This window comes from Crocodylus porosus, unplaced genomic scaffold, assembly GCF_001723895.1.
Source record: "Crocodylus porosus isolate Cpor-Errol unplaced genomic scaffold, CroPor_comp1, whole genome shotgun sequence".
Taxonomy (NCBI): Eukaryota; Metazoa; Chordata; order Crocodylia; family Crocodylidae; genus Crocodylus; species Crocodylus porosus.
This window is the reverse complement of record NW_017728906.1, coordinates 151,962,317-151,977,943: the sequence shown is the minus strand read 5'-3', so window position 1 is coordinate 151,977,943 and position 15,627 is coordinate 151,962,317. Positions and strand designations below refer to the sequence as shown.

The window sequence follows — 15,627 nt, the reverse complement described above, 5'->3', positions numbered from 1 at the left end:
GGGGGCAGCAGAGTGTTTGATCTTTTGTCTCACTCTCTGACCCTATTTGCAAATATATACCTTTTGTGTTGCTAATAGAGTGTGTCTGTGGCTGAAGGTTTTTTTCGCCTCCCGAGAAATGAACCGCGATTTTTACATCACTTTTGCTGCTGCTGCTTTTATTTCAGAAAAGGTAGCTGCAGCCTCCTCTGAAACACACATACATATTGCTAATACCACAGTTTTATACTATAAAAGTAAACTCAGTAATGTCACTTCGAGGTGTACAAAGGATGCACTTCTTGAATATAGCATTATGCACCTCAGGGGGAAAAAAGACCAAAAAACCAGAAAAGAAACTGTGCAGCTCAGAACGAAAACAATTAAAACCACCTAGAAAAAAACCAAGTGGGAGGTAATATTTCAGTTTGACAACTGTATACTACATTGCCTCCAGATACAGAGAAGTAGGCACACACTGAATAAAGATCATATTAGTTTGGATGACTGCTCTGGTGACTAGTGGAACATTTCTGATTTGCAAGGAAAGTAAACCATTAAATGACTCAGCTCACAACATAGTACAAAAAAAGCAGCTATATAAACTGCTCAGTTATTTGAGGGTGTGGTTCGGAGATATCAGGCCAGACTGTTAATCCTTCCTGTTTAACCTCACTGAATTCAACAGTTGTACAGATGTACATCTGTGCAACTGAATCTAATGTTATCCAATGGTGTTGTATTGGTATAACAAGAGAATTGGCTCAAGAATTATTTACTTTCCTATGTAAAGAGTCGCACCAAGTTAGCCCAAACTTCAGGCTTTATAAAAAACAAGTTTTACAAAACCTCACAGTAAAAAATGTATTTCTGTAATATTTAATATAAATCTAATGGCAACATTATTTTAAAAATCCTAAAAAACAAACATTCCCTTAGTGTTGGCAACACAGGCTGCTTACAAATGTAACCCCCACCCCACAAAATGGTGCCTTATTTTAAATCTGGTGTGCCTCCCACACCGAGTGCACTGCATGCCCAGAAGAGGCAATGATGTTAATTTGACCCAGCTCCCCAAATGTCAGGCACTTCAGTGGAGCTTTTTTGGTGCTTTTATTTAAGTGCTGATTAAATCAGCTTTAGATAAAACCACCACAAATCTCTCCTGAAATGCCCAATCTACATAGATGCTGCGGAGCCCAGTCGAGTTAATGTGCTGCTGCTTCCAGTAAAGTGCATTTTTTTGGTTTTATTTTTTTAAGTCTGTCAGCAGCCACAAAAATATTATAAGACTGCGAAAGTTAAATTTACTATTCCATACTCATTTAACAAACACAGCAACACAACAATACATAAGGAATGTAGTGAAAAATTAAATGTAAAAATTCTCTCAGTTCTAATGCATTTATTTCATATAAATTAAAAAGCAGTATCAAAGTTCAGAGAGACTTGTTTCTAAAGGTATGTCTGCATGCACTTGCCACTGTGATGACAGCTCATGTAGACAGACCCAACCTTGTTTGAAACGAGCTAGACTTGGTTACTGCAAGCAGCACAGAACTTGGTACAGGCTGCAAAATACCTGCGAAGCAGGGTCAACACCTGGGTTATTAGCAACAAGTAGCCCAGAGTGTGGTATGCAAAGACATTTTGCTTGGCACGCACACCTTGGGGAAGGACTGAGGGGAAGGGGCCGGGGCTATACTGCCAAAAGAACCAGGTCCTTTGTGGCTCCCCCACCGCTTTGCCCTTGGCACACCAATGTCCTATGATGTTGCCAATAACTCTTTGATTTCTCTTATGACTAGTTCAGATTCCTTTATTAAAAGACATACTAAAAATTCAAAATTGTATAAACATGAAAAGAGAAAAAAACCTCCAAATATGTAAAGTTTCAGCTTTATTTATGATTACATTTGAAGCGGCTGCATGATATACTTCACAGTTGCTGATGGCTGATTAAGTTCTCTCACTGGACATGCTTGCACTCGAATCAAAACAACATTTGTGAGGGCCTCACCTTTTAATGGGGCTGGTCTAAGATGAATCTTTATTAGTGAAGTATATAAATGTATGAATCTTGTGTTAACTGTATCATGACCAACACCTTAAAAGCCAATGAAGTCTTCCAAACTTTTGGTATAAACAGGGCAAAAACAAAACATTTCACCCACATGGATCAATGTAAAGGGGAAGCATTAAATGTTCTGTTCTCCTTTACAGTAGTGTGAAAGACTAGGTTCAGTAATAGCAGTAGCAGCATCCATCTTCCATTTTTCTGTTTTCACAGTACACCAGAGTGGTGGTCACAATTCCCACCAAGGCTTGGGCCTGAACACTACAGCCAGACTGTGACAGTTCCTTCTTTGCTGTTGTTCAGCTTAGTTACAGCGGCTGCTTTAATTGGCCCTTGGCTAGACTACCTTGTTAAATGTTTTGAGCCTTAATGTGTTGCTGTTAATGGACTCAAAAGCACCAGATCCAATTCCCGAAGTACAACTCTTCGCAAGTATGATGAAAAAAATATGCTCTTTCCATAATAAAAAGATTCATCACAGGCATTTCTGAACTTTCATGGCATCTGAATGTCTGTGAATAAAAAGCTGGTCTTTGGTCTGGAAATACTCCTCGTTTGGCAGAGCTATCAAACAAACACAAAAATCCAACGGTGATCTGACTAGTTCTTAATACCCAAGAACTGTACCTGGAAATCAAGCAGTACAACTGAGAAGATACTGAAGTGCTATGTATCAGTTCTATGGCATGGAGCCTACTTTGCTTTGAATGCTTGTATGATTAATCTAGTGACTTAAATTTTTAGTTAAGTGCATGCATCCAGCCGTGGTGTACTGTATAAATTCATGTTTAAATCTCATCACAACCTTCCTAAGAGAAAGTGGCTGGTAACAAGAAACCTGGCTTAACCTTATTTAAACCAGCAAAATACCTTATGTGAACAACTACTGACTGTTATAATCCATAGTACAGTGATTAGAAAGGACATTGCACTTTTCATACAAGTTACTTCAATTTTCCTACTTGTACGTGCCCAAATTACAACTGCTGCATATTTATATGAAATTATGAAAAAGATGTGCGATTTGAAGAAGGTCAAGATGACAATGGACAAAAAAGAGATCCAAGAGGAATATCTAGATATAGAAGCACGGAAGAATTTAAGATTAGAATAGAAGGTTCATAGGTCAAGATAAACTGCCGTACTTAAGAGAGTATGTCATCCATAAGAACCAACTTTGTTGCATTGCTTAAGGCAGGGTAGTCAACCGGGGATACACATACCCCCAGGGGTACTTTGAAAGGTCCCAGGGAGTACACGGGGCAGGCGGGGAGAGAACGCCACCAGGAGCAGGGCTGGGGCAGAGCCACACAGCCAATGTGCTGCCACTTTCCCCCTAGGGGTACACCTATTAAAAAAGGTTGAAAACCCCTGGCTTAAGAAAACGATAGATCAGGGTGCTCTATATGACCTTTATGCTTCCATACTAATAAGCAGGGATCCTGGTTTGCTCTGATTAAAAAAATCCCCGTTTTTTAGATATAAAAAGGTAACCCAAAATCTACCTTTTCCTGTGATTAAAATGAATCACCACTATACATATATATCTATCTATATATTAGTGGCATCTCATTTTAATTATAGAAAAATGTGCATCTTGGATTACTTTTTAATATCCAAAAATAGGGATTTTTCTTTTTAGTCAAAAAAACAGGATCCCTGCTAATGAAGTTAGAAATGTCAGAATAGCAAAGCAACAGTCAAAGGACAATATAGCATAAACACTACAGTAAATTAGCTAAGACCTCTCTAACATTCATTTCTTTCTCTCAAGAAAGTGCAAACAAGGCTGGCAGGCTAGAATTAGGCCTGCCAAATGTGGTTTTGATGATGTGTGCATGCCATGCTCTTCTCCTAATGTAATTCTGAAAAGGCAGTGCACCAGGGTTTTCAAAAAATCCACACTTCAATGGTTTTAAACTTTTCATTTGTGGACCCCTAAAAAAAATTTGAATGGAGGTGTGGACCCCTTTAATTTGTAAGGTTGGATATTCAGATACTTTTGATTGATCATAATAATCTTTCACAGACCCCTTAGTAAGTACAGCCTGAGAATCCCCACCAGTCCACAGACCACAGGTTGAAAACGACTGCTCTAGAAGAGAAGTCCTTGCAGACATCAATATCCTGTCTGTGTACATGCAGCCTGCCTTTGGGGAGAGCAATGAACTGGGGACAGATCACTAGATATATCCCTCCTCCCTACCTCCAACCCCCACTTCCCAAGACAAGAGCTTACTTCTTATCTGGAACAATTTAGCATGCACTATGGCAGAAGCCTTATCCCTGCACTTGCATGTTGGGAGCTGTGAAAAGCAATTTGTATGTCTGAATGCTGCAACAGCAGTAAGAGGAGTAAGCAACTGAGGTACAAGCCTCAGGCATTGACTACTGGGGGGGGGGGGGGTGTTGGAGGGGAAACAGGACAGAAACAAGGGGCTGTGCTTAGCGAGGGTCCACGCAGCAGCTCTTAGCTCTAGCAGGACAGATGCAAACCGGAGACAAGTTTCCCCTCCCCGAGCTGTGCAGAAATCTTTTACAGCCCTGATACGCATGCAGATTGGTTGGCAGCTGTGTTACTGCAGTAGAGGGCAAATGAGGGCAAGACAACAAGCCTGCAGCCCCAGGGTGAGTCCATGCCTTGGCAGGTAAGCATCTACCCAACCCTCTCCTTTTACGTTCAGCACAAGTGCCTTCCTACCCCCACCCCCCCAACCCCTTGCCAAAGCACAGAAATAACTAGTTATGTCTCTGGGATGCTGGGCTACTCCTTGGTTTAGGACTGGGGATGTTTCCTTTGAAGAGGTATCTGCCCTGCCTGTAGTTTTTTGTTTCTCCCTCCTTTTATTATATCTGTGAAAACAAATGGATATGGGATAAAGTCCTAAACATAACCTATTCTGGTCAACTACTTGCTTATTAGCCTAGTGCTCCTCAACTGTAGTGCTACAAGATTCACAGAAGTCATGGAAGGGTGCCTTATGCCAGAAAGGTTGAGAACCATTGCTCTAAAGCGGGGGTGAACAAAATCCAGCCTATGGGCCGGATCCAGCTAGCAAAGGACTCCATTTCCTGGCAGCCCCTGCCTGAGTGGCTGGGCCTGTTTTCCATGGAGCATATAGTTTTCCCAGCAGCAGCTGCACTGTGATTGTGCAGGGCTAGGTTTCCATGAAGACTGCCAATAGCCTTTTCCTGGTGGGGGGGATTGAGCAGGGAGCTGTACTGCAGGACAGAGCAGAGCAGGCTTAGCTGCTGCCACCTGTGCAGGGTGGTGGTCCCACTGGGATGGGTGGCTACAGGAGGGGGCTACAGAAAATTTTGGAGTGGCTATAGACACCCCCCCCCACCACCACCCCATTCCCACTAGTGCCGCCCCTGCTGGCAGGGTGCGTGGCAGAGCAGGGCGCTGCTCCAGAGCTGAGCTGAAATCTTGAGGCAGTGACAGCGTGGTCCGGAGCCAGGGCAGAGCCGCGAATTGCGGCCTGCATGTTCCAGGCAAGGGTGTGGAGGCAGCAGGTGACAGCTTTGCCCCAGTTCCAGACCGTGCTGTCACCGTTGCAAGAAGCCAGGACAGAGCCACGATCCACTGCCTGTTTGTCCCTGCAAGCTGCAGATCACGGCTCTGCGCCATACTGTCACCGCCACAAGATCCCAACCCAGCTCCGAAGCAGCTCCATGCCCTGCTGCATGCCCTGCCAGTGCTGGTGGGGCTGGTCTCCAAGGAAACCATGGTCCCACATTATCACAGTGTGGCAGCTGCTAGGGTCTCCATGGAAACCAGCCACAAGAGCAGTGCCTGCTGGGAAATGGAGTCTTGCTCCTGGCTGGTTCCACCATTTTGCCCACCCCTGCTTTAAAGGATCCACTTCTGCCACTGTTGGAGACAGGATAAAGGACTAGATGGACCACTGGTCTGATTCAATATGGTACTTCTTATGCTCCTTTTTCTTACCAAATAATTAAACAGCACTATGAGTGGGCTCCAAAATCAATTCCACCCCTCTGAATCTAGAAGGATTATGCCCTCAATGATAGGCGCTGCTTAAAGTGGATGAAAACATGGATGAAAGTGCTACAGAAGGAAAAATATACTAAAGCCATATGTATGTCAAAGGATAACACATTTTCAAAATTGCTAAGCACTGAGAGCAGCCTTGGAAACTGTTCATCCCATGCTTCTGTCAGGCTACATCTCATACTGAAACTGAAAATAACAAAAGCCTGCTCTCCTTGCCAAGTCTAGATGACTAAATCTAATAACCATGCAAAAGCAGTAAAACTAAGGCCAGTCAAGTAACTGGGAAACAAATCAACATGGTCGTACCAAAACCACGAGGAAACAGAGACCTAAACATTCATTTTACTCTGGGTGAAAAAACAACCACACACAAAGATCAAATAGGCTCTTCATTTTTTTCCTTAGAGAAATAATATGAGATGCCCTTAATTGTACAACTCTGATAGTAAGCTTCCACAAAGTTCATTCTTTATACAGTTTGTCCCTAAAATGTTTTAAGCAATATTCTATCTAGTATCTTATGGTCTATTAATTTTCCAAAGCAGACAGGAACAGCAAAGGGATGTGGCTGGGTGCCTGGGGCACATGGGCAGTGGTAACTTCTGTTTTTTGCTGTGATTGTATAGCTGCTGGCATCAGCTCTTTTCCACTCCCTCCTCCCCATTACACCACTGGCAAACAGTGGAAAAACCAAAACAACTGAAGGAGGACAGGATAAAGGAGAACAACTTATCTGAAACAGCTGAAGAAAAAGAGAAACATAATGGCTGCTTCTTTATATACTACCTATCAAGCAACAGTGGAAGGAAGACCTAAAATAGAATTACACTGAAAATGACTCAACTGCAAATATATGCAAAAGGAAACTACAACAGCTTTTTTCTATTATTTTTAAATAAACTTTCACTGTTATTAATCACCTGGTTTATTCTGAATTATTGTACTTTCATTCAGATTTCTCTTGCTGAGTGGCAAAGTACACTGTACCGCTAAAATATTTCTAATTTTACCTGTGTAAAGAAATGTCAGTCTTCCCAAGATTCTGTCTTCTTTGGATTAAAGGAAAGGATTTCTTTCCTTGTTTAATCCCAACAATCACATTTCCTGACACGCTACATGTGCCTTCAAAAGCCTGGTGCTCCCAAGCCAATCAGTACACCAGCCACGCATTCAGTTTAAGGTGCGATGGGAACCAGACAATATTACTTTTTTGTGTAATAATTTTGTGGCTCATTCCCTGTTTTATCGTGCCATTAATTGCTTAAATATGTAGCTGAGTTACTACCTAAGACATGATGAACTGGTTAATCACATCTTAACATGCATCTGGGGCCTCCTCTATTGTGTAATGCTTGTGAATCTCCCATGAACATTTATGGTAGTTAAATAAACATAATGATTTGTATGTTGTTGCCTGACATAAAAGTTAAAAATTTACTACTGCATCTAATTATGGTGACTGACTAGTCAATGCTATCTGTTTTACTTTGTACCTTTACTCATTTCCTATAAGCTTCTAGACAAGTACAGGAAAGGTGACCAGTTTCCTTTATAGACTACTTGGAATCCAGACTGGGCTTCCAGCCGTGTTAAACAAACATCTAAACAGATGGTGTTCCTGATGACGAACCACAAGTCACATGGCTTTGCCTTGTTCCTGAAGAGTACTTCGAAATATGTATACATGGTTCAACAAATCTATGCTTTCCGGGAACAGCTTCTAGCAAAGTACATAGAATACATGCATCTTTTATGCAACTGTGTGGAGACAATATTCAGGTAATGACCTTACTAGGAGTGCAATAAATTATCACTCAATTAATCTCATTCCCTATTCTCTGCCCACTATTCAGTCTCCCCAAAACACCTGAATAACTATCAAATAGCCACTTTTTTATGATTTGCCACAGAAATCATTTCCCCTTTCTCCAATAAATCACATTTGGTCACAGACAACACGTAATATTTTCACTGGCTCAGGTATAAGATGTTCTATGCCTACAAATGCCACAGCTTCAAAATCTGCTCTGCTTCTCATGGTGTAATCTACAGGGCAACAAGATGAATCTTCCTGTTTTCCACAGGACCCAACATTCACTTCCTAGCCTTGGCAGGACACAAGAAACGCTTTATATTTATGACACCTTTATGTCTAAAAAAGCAAACTTAAATCAATTTTAGATGCCTTATACATTACTTCTCTCATAGGAACCTAAAGTTGGACTTAAAGTGATTAAGGTCTTATACCTCAACTCACATGCTGTTTTCACAGCAAACTATGCCAAGCAACAGCTCTCTCAAAACACACAGTACTGTTCTATTTTAGCAGCCTCCCACACCAGCAGCAGTGTAGCTGGATCCAGGTAGAGTCCTGAGCTGGCAAATTATCTCCACTCAGTGACCGAGCTAATTAAGTTGTTTCCAGCAGGATGTGGAGATAGTTGCAAACATTCCTACTTACAACTCAGCCTACATGAAGCAGCAGATCAAGCTACAAATTTGCCATTCATCTGCAGTAAGATGCATAAAGTTGTTTAGTTGTTTCTTGCATGTCAGTCCTACAGAAGCCCGTATCCCACAATGTGTTAGGCTTTCCCTACTTATCAAGCCTGAAACCTCTGCCAAATACCATGGGCAAACTACCACTGGACAATTTGTTCAAGGTAGAGAGCTACTAAGAAAGTAAAAACCTCATGTAAATGCAGAGCCAAGGCAACCTGATATTGGGCAGCACTATCAGTGTCACAGGTATTGACTGAAACACTCGTCTTCAACATGACCAACAGTGGTGAGAAAATTTGAAATAAAGTTCAAAATAAATGTGTAATATTTATTTCCTGGTTTACAAGGAACAAAATATTGTCTAAAGACCAAATTACATTTGTCAGTCGTCCTACTGATTTATATTAATAAATATAAATTCTATTTTGCCTTTAAGGATGTGAATAAAGAAATTATTTTTTGTATTAAAATTTATTTTATTAATACAAGCAAATACAACTTAATACACTATAATACTGGAAGTAATTTCTTTTCACCCCCTCTCCCTCCTTTCACCCCCACTACCTCCTTCTATATGTATGGACAAGCACAGTTTTATTTTAAAGCATTACTTACCGATTGCCATGCAAGAGATTCCATAATTCGATGTTCGCAGCGTTCTAGATGTTTTATCATCTCTCTTGTCAAGCTTGGTTCTGCTTTAATAAAGCTTTCAATCACCTTATAGAAGTCGAAGGCTTTTAAATCAAATACATTGAGTATCCATGGGAAAGAGAGATCTGTTTCAGCACTGGTACCATCGCTTTGTGAAGCATTCCCTGAGGTAAATAAAAAGCCAAAACTACTTAGTATCAAAGTAATAGGATCGATTTTCCCCTTCTCACTGTCTTACTTTTTCAGTTCGGACACTTTAAACCGAATATGCATATTCAGTTGGTAATTTAATAAATTCAGTGTAGATAATAGCAGTAATAAGCAACAATAACACCACCCAGTACTTCTACAGATTCAACTTACTGCCATATGTAGCCATGACAACTTCAACAGCACAAGCCAGAAGAGATGTGTGGAAGTCGTTATTGTTCAAAAGTTTGCTGAAAAAGAACGAAGACCTTAACACTCATCTAAGCACAAACAGAATGATCTTCTGTTGTCAGTTAGGAATATATACCTAAAATTGTGCACTGACAGACGTTCTTCTTCCTGAAATACACAAACCAAAACAAGGTTGTGATTTACTTAAATTGCCTTTCTGAACTTCAAAGCATAAAAAGTATGGTACCTACAATAAACTTACTGATTTTAACATGGATTCCATTACTCTATAATATAGCCGTACACCAAGCTTGTATCTCTGAAAATGAAAAAAAAGCCAAGAACATTAAAGTTATAAGAAGCTAGCACCTGTGCATAATAATCTTTTATTCAGTGGCTGACAAAGCACACATGGCTCTGGGAGAACTTTGATTGCCAGGGCCAGGAAATCAGGGGACGCTTGATTTGCCCTCACCAATAGTGCTAATATTATCCAACAATACTAATATAAGGTCCACTGTGCATGAAACCACAAGGACTACCTGGGTTCATGATCCGGGCTTTCTGTTTCCCACAGAAAAAGAGTAAAATGCAGATTTTCCCCCTTTCTGGAGATTGAGGCCCCCATAGGGAGGGAGATGGACATGGCTGGAACTGCTGCCCAGCCAGGCAGTGCATGGGGCTTGGGCCCAGTGCCGTAATGCACAGCTGCAGGGCCGCAGTGGGGAGTAGGAGAGGGCTGGGAGTGGCTCATTCAGGGGGCAGGGGCATGGGGCCAGCTCCCTGCTGGTGCACACACTCTTGGAGGGGCATCTGATCCCCAGATCTGTACATGGGGTAGAGGCAGGCTGCCTGCTACAGGTGTGGGCTGCCTGCCCTCAGAAGGTGGGACCCAACGCAGCATGGCAGAGCAGAAGGCGGCCGCGCAAGAAAGCCACTTGTTGCTGCAAGCTCTGTGCTGCCCTGGTGAAACACCCCTATGCATGTGGCTGTGCCCCTCACTGCAGCAGTGCAGGCAGAAAACATTGCGCCTGGGCCGTGTGGAGCTCACAGTAGCAAACAAAATTCTCGCAGTCCTACTCTGCCCTGCAGTGCCGAGTTACACCTGCTAGGCTGCAGAGACTCCAGGGGAAGGCAGCAGGGTGGGACCCCTAGCCTGCAGAGGGCAGCCTGCGCCCATCTCCACCAGCACACAGAACCGGGGGGGGGGCACAGGTCCCTCCTGCCCCTCTGGGAGTGCATGCAGCACCACAGAGCCAGGACCAGCCCCTACCCAAGCTGGCAGCATGGGGCATGAATGACTGGTGCCTCCCAAGACTGGGGGGGCACCATAGTGGTGAGTGGTGACCACCTGCAGATACCGGCATCGGTGTCATTGTCAGCAAGCAGGGACCGCCTACAGATGCTGCTGGCAGCCAAATCTCAGGGAGGCACGTGCCCCCCCCCTCCCCCCACCCGTGACCCCTCTATGCATCGCCTATGGCATGGGAGTATCTGGGTTCTGCTCCACTGCCACAGCCACCACCTTCTGTCGGGAGCAGGGGGCTGTGAATCTAGGTCCCTGGCCCCATATCTCTGGCAGCTGGGGAAGCAGGAACTGTGGGTGGCAGGTGAGGGGCACTAGAGAGGGGAGGTACTCTGGGGGGCTAGTGAGGGGTACCTGCGGGGCCAGGGGACATGTGGGGAGGGGTCTTTCATTTTACTCATGGATTTGGGGGCGTTAATCAGAGAATTCGCAATTTTAAAGTCATGGAAAACCAGGATCCCTGCTCATGACTAACGTAAGCCACATGAAGATGAATTAAAATATTTAGGTCAGTTTTCAGTCACCAGGATGAAGCAACAATGTTGACACGCAGAAGTTCTTTGGGGCACAAATTAGCTGAATTTGTTATGCAAATCGCTGTAGGGAAATATATGTGACCTTATGATTGGATGGGGAAAGTAGTTCACAAAGGTCTGTTTAAGGGCCCTTGTATCCTGTTAATTAGGACACATTGAAGTAAAATAGAGAACTGTTAACTTTGGTGATATAAAATCCTCTGCTAGCAATTTCAAAGATTCATAGATGTCAGGGTTGGAATGGACCTCAGTAGGTCATCAAGTCCAACACCCTGCCCTGGGCAGGAAATTTTATCTTAAGAGCCTCTGAGAATTATATTAGCTCAAGAAAGCATTATTAATTTTTATTGCAACCAACACCCACAGTAAGATCAACATCTGCCTCATGTTAGCTAGCACTAATAGCATTCAGTCACATAATTTCAAATCAAAGTGTTAGGTGCCTGTGAGCCGATTTCAGCACAACCCTGTCCAACAGCTTTAGCAAATTGCTCCTTGAAGATGTGCCCAAGATCTTCTACCCTTTTCCTGATGCCTTCCTCAGGGTTCACTGTACAGTTCTGAAATATTAGAAAAGAGAATATATGGCTAACATTAGATTTTTACAGGCTATGATTTCCACCAACTCAGCTCTGTAACGTATCATTAAGTAAAACTGACAAATTGGCTCTGGAAATTCTAGACATTTGAGAGAGATAAGGGAGTCATTTTATGCTCACTAAATTTCAATAATTAAGACCCAGATCAGCAAAGGCACTTTATCAATAACAAATGGTTAGAGTAGTTCCAATGAAGTCAACGGGACCATATGGACTTCACATCAGATACATGTTTAAGAATCTTCCTGAAATCAGGACCCAAGTTTCTCTTGCAAGTAATATGGCTTCATGTAATGGATTTTTCTTTGTAAAAAAAGTTAACTTGGTGTACATGAAGGCCGACTGTATTTTCAGCACAAGGTTAAAGACTTCAGAAAAGTGCTTTATAAAAAAAAGCAGTGTTCTTGACGTGCTTTCTCTCTCAATTCTTTTTAATATTTAAGCAGACCTCTTGCAATCATTCATTTTTGGCACATATTAGGTGCATTCCTAATGCATTGAGTTTCTGCACTACAGCAAAAAACTAATGCATTTGAAATAGAGAGATCTTGAACAAGTCCCTTCTATCAAAAACAAGAAAGGAAAGCTATTTAAAAAAAATAAATAAATAAAAAAATCATGATTTCCAGCCACTTAAATCCATAAATCACATGTCATAATACAGCAAAAGAAGGCACAAACAAAATTATTTTGGGGCACTGTTATAGAAAACACACTATATAATCTTAACTATCTATTTTAACAGATACTTCCTTATAAATGCTCTCTTAAAAACCTATTCACTTACATTGAAATACGAAATGAGAGTCTCTGACGGTTTATCAGTTGCTGAATTTAAGATCATCATTAACTGCTGTATAGTGTTCATTGCAGCACTGAAACAAAGCAAAGCAATAAAATATATGTTCAACACTAAATCTATACACCTTCCATATTTAAAAAAACCCTGCTACTTGTTCTCCAGCATAGTTTCCTGAAATGCAGAGAGGAGCTCTACAAACAGAGTAATATATTAAAGAATACATCTATAACTCAGAAATAAAATTAGTGAGAAAATCAACTGCATTTCCTTCATTTTATTACTCAACATCACATTAACATCAATGCAAGTAAAGAGCCCAATTGTACATAATGGACTAAACTAGCTGATCAAGACATAAAAAAAGCATTAAATTGGTTAAACTACAGTTTTGTATACACAAACTTCTTCACTTTACTTTATGGAAACAAAACAGCCAGGGATGTGGGTTTTCTGTTTGCTGCAGAAAAAAAATACAGATTTTCTCCTTTAAATAGAAGACAATGGATTTCTCCCTTTAAAGGAGAAAAATGCAGGAAACAGCAGGTCTCCCCTCGCAGGCTGGCAGAGTTCCAGCCTGCAAGGGGGTGCTTGGGGTTGAAGGGAGGGGAAGAAGGGAAATGGGGTACCACGTGAATGTGTGAGGACACAAGCATGTGGCAGGCAAAACAACCCCATGCAACATGGTAGAGAGCATCTCCTGCAGCTCTCTGCAGGTATGTCTACAGGGTTGTGGGGAACACAGGCAATGCGGGGGGCAACTGACGCCGAGTCCACACGGAAAGGAGTAGGGCAGGATTGGTGGCTTGGGCTGGGGGTGCTGCCCAGGCAAGACAGTACATGGTGTACAGGGCCAGGTTGGGATTGTGCAGCCATGGGGTCCAGCCAGGCAGCGGGACAGCCATTGACAGCTTGTTGGGGCGGGCAGCTCTCCACCGCTCATGTACTCCCGGGGAAGGGTCAGGTGCCAGAGGCAATGTATCACATCGGGGGTAACATGGGGCGGGGCACAGGGCTGCAGCCTGGCCAGACTGGCACCAGGCAAGAGCTGCCTCTGCAGCCCAGTGGGCAGGACCAGCCAGGGAGGGCAGAGCAGGGCAGCTAGACTCATGGCTGCTGCTTCCATCATAAGCCCCATGCCAGCCGCACCGCCTTGGTGAGGTGTCCCCTGGTTGCAGCCACAGTGGGGAGGCACAAGCTGCCTATGCTATGGCAGCAGCCAGTGATGCCTCACCTTGGCAGCCATGGTGGTGTGGTGGGCACAGGGTTCACAGTGACAGTGGCAATGAGTCTCACCACCTTGCTCTGCTCTCCCGCATCAGGTCCTGTGAACTGTGCTATGGAGGAGGCTCCTGCCCACTGCTAGCCTTGCCAGGATGCAGCCCTGTGCCTTGTTGGGGGCACACACCCCCTCAATGTCCCCCCCCCCCCAACCGACCCATTGCCTATGGTCTGGCACTACCCCCTGCCACACATGCTGAGGAGCTGGGGCCCGGGGGCAAGTTGGAAGTGAGGAACACCAACAGGGCTTGCAGGTGTGGAGCTGTGAGTTAAGGGCCCAAGTGGTGACAGGGGCTGCAAGTCACGAGTCAGGGGTGCCAGCAGGGCTGGGGAGCCTGTGGTTGGTAGTGACGGATAATGGTATATCACAGCTGCTCAGTACCACAAAACAGCGGGGAGACAGCCGCAGCTGAACCTGTATCCTAGTGAGCAAAGAGGGCAGGGAGAGCTCTTATTTTCCATAAGAAGGGAAAAAAAAAATCATATGCCAAAATACACAAGTATTTAGAATTTAATTTTATTGTGACTGAGGCACTACTAGGCTTCCAAATTGCTTTAAGATGTAAATATAATCAATAAAACATTGTGTTCAACTTATATCTATATACAGAGTAGTTTTTCATTTTAATCATGGAAAAATGCAAATTTTAGGGTTTGAAACAGAGAATTGTAGATTTTTTAACATAGAAAACCAGGATCACTGGTAATACCACTATTACAAGACGACAGCCTATTGGTTTCAAAGTCATGAACCAAATTTTGTTTCTACACCATGCTCTCAATCATAATGTCATAAGATGATATCAACTTTAGATACACATTTTAGGGAAAAAATGTGTTTTAGTACTATGAACACTGCTCCCTTAATTCTTGCAATAGCCAAAGTGCATAACAAACAATTTTTTTCCACTTTTCAGAGAGAAGACTTCATTAAACCTAACCTCCTTCTTCGACCCTGCTCCCTTTCTATTCCACATAAAAGGCTGCACATGTTGGCAATCCATCCCATTGCCCCCTTACCAACTACCACTGTAGATAAACAAGAACTGCTTGGAGGTAATTTAACAGCAAAGGGGTTTGGTATTATGTAACATAGCTATGGAAGGGCAATTGAATCTATAAAATTAAATAAAATGTTCTTTAATAATACTAGGAAATAACTTGGATATCTGTCTTATATGAAAACAATACGTATAGAATCTCTTACCAGTTTCATAAGAGATCTGTTAAGTTTGAGAGCTACTTGCAAGCTCACAAGTTTTCATCCTTTACATAAACTGCAGGTTATATAACCACCACCTGGTGTTCACCAGAGTGCATCAAGGGATGACGAGGTCGAATGTCAAACTCCTACAAGACCATTTCAGGCTGGACATAAGGAAGAATTTCTTTACTGTCCTAGCCCCCAAGGTCTGGAATAGCCTGCCATCAGAGGTGGTTCAAGCACCTACATTGAACACCTTCAAGAGTAAATTGGATGCTTATCTTGCTGGGA

At 42.8% G+C, this 15,627-nt stretch overlaps 1 protein-coding gene and 1 long non-coding RNA gene across 3 annotated transcripts in view; both read right to left on the bottom strand.

Annotated features, from left to right (window-relative positions):
* Positions 1–3,821, bottom strand: part of LOC109306524 — a 12,736-nt gene extending 8,915 nt beyond the window's left edge. The window contains exon 1 of the long non-coding RNA XR_002100022.1: positions 3,811–3,821. This is a non-coding gene — a long non-coding RNA (uncharacterized LOC109306524). The remainder of the gene's footprint in view (positions 1–3,810) is intronic.
* The window catches only part of RB1 (RB transcriptional corepressor 1), a 114,306-nt gene that overhangs the window by 50,169 nt on the left and 48,510 nt on the right, over positions 1–15,627 (bottom strand). For both annotated transcript variants that reach the window (XM_019529938.1, XM_019529939.1), the window contains 6 exons: positions 12,840–12,927; positions 11,897–12,013; positions 9,874–9,930; positions 9,748–9,779; positions 9,594–9,670; positions 9,192–9,394 (listed from right to left, as the gene is read on the bottom strand). In XM_019529938.1, coding sequence (XP_019385483.1) covers positions 9,192–9,394; positions 9,594–9,670; positions 9,748–9,779; positions 9,874–9,930; positions 11,897–12,013; positions 12,840–12,927 — 574 coding nt within the window. The remainder of the gene's footprint in view (positions 1–9,191; positions 9,395–9,593; positions 9,671–9,747; positions 9,780–9,873; positions 9,931–11,896; positions 12,014–12,839; positions 12,928–15,627) is intronic.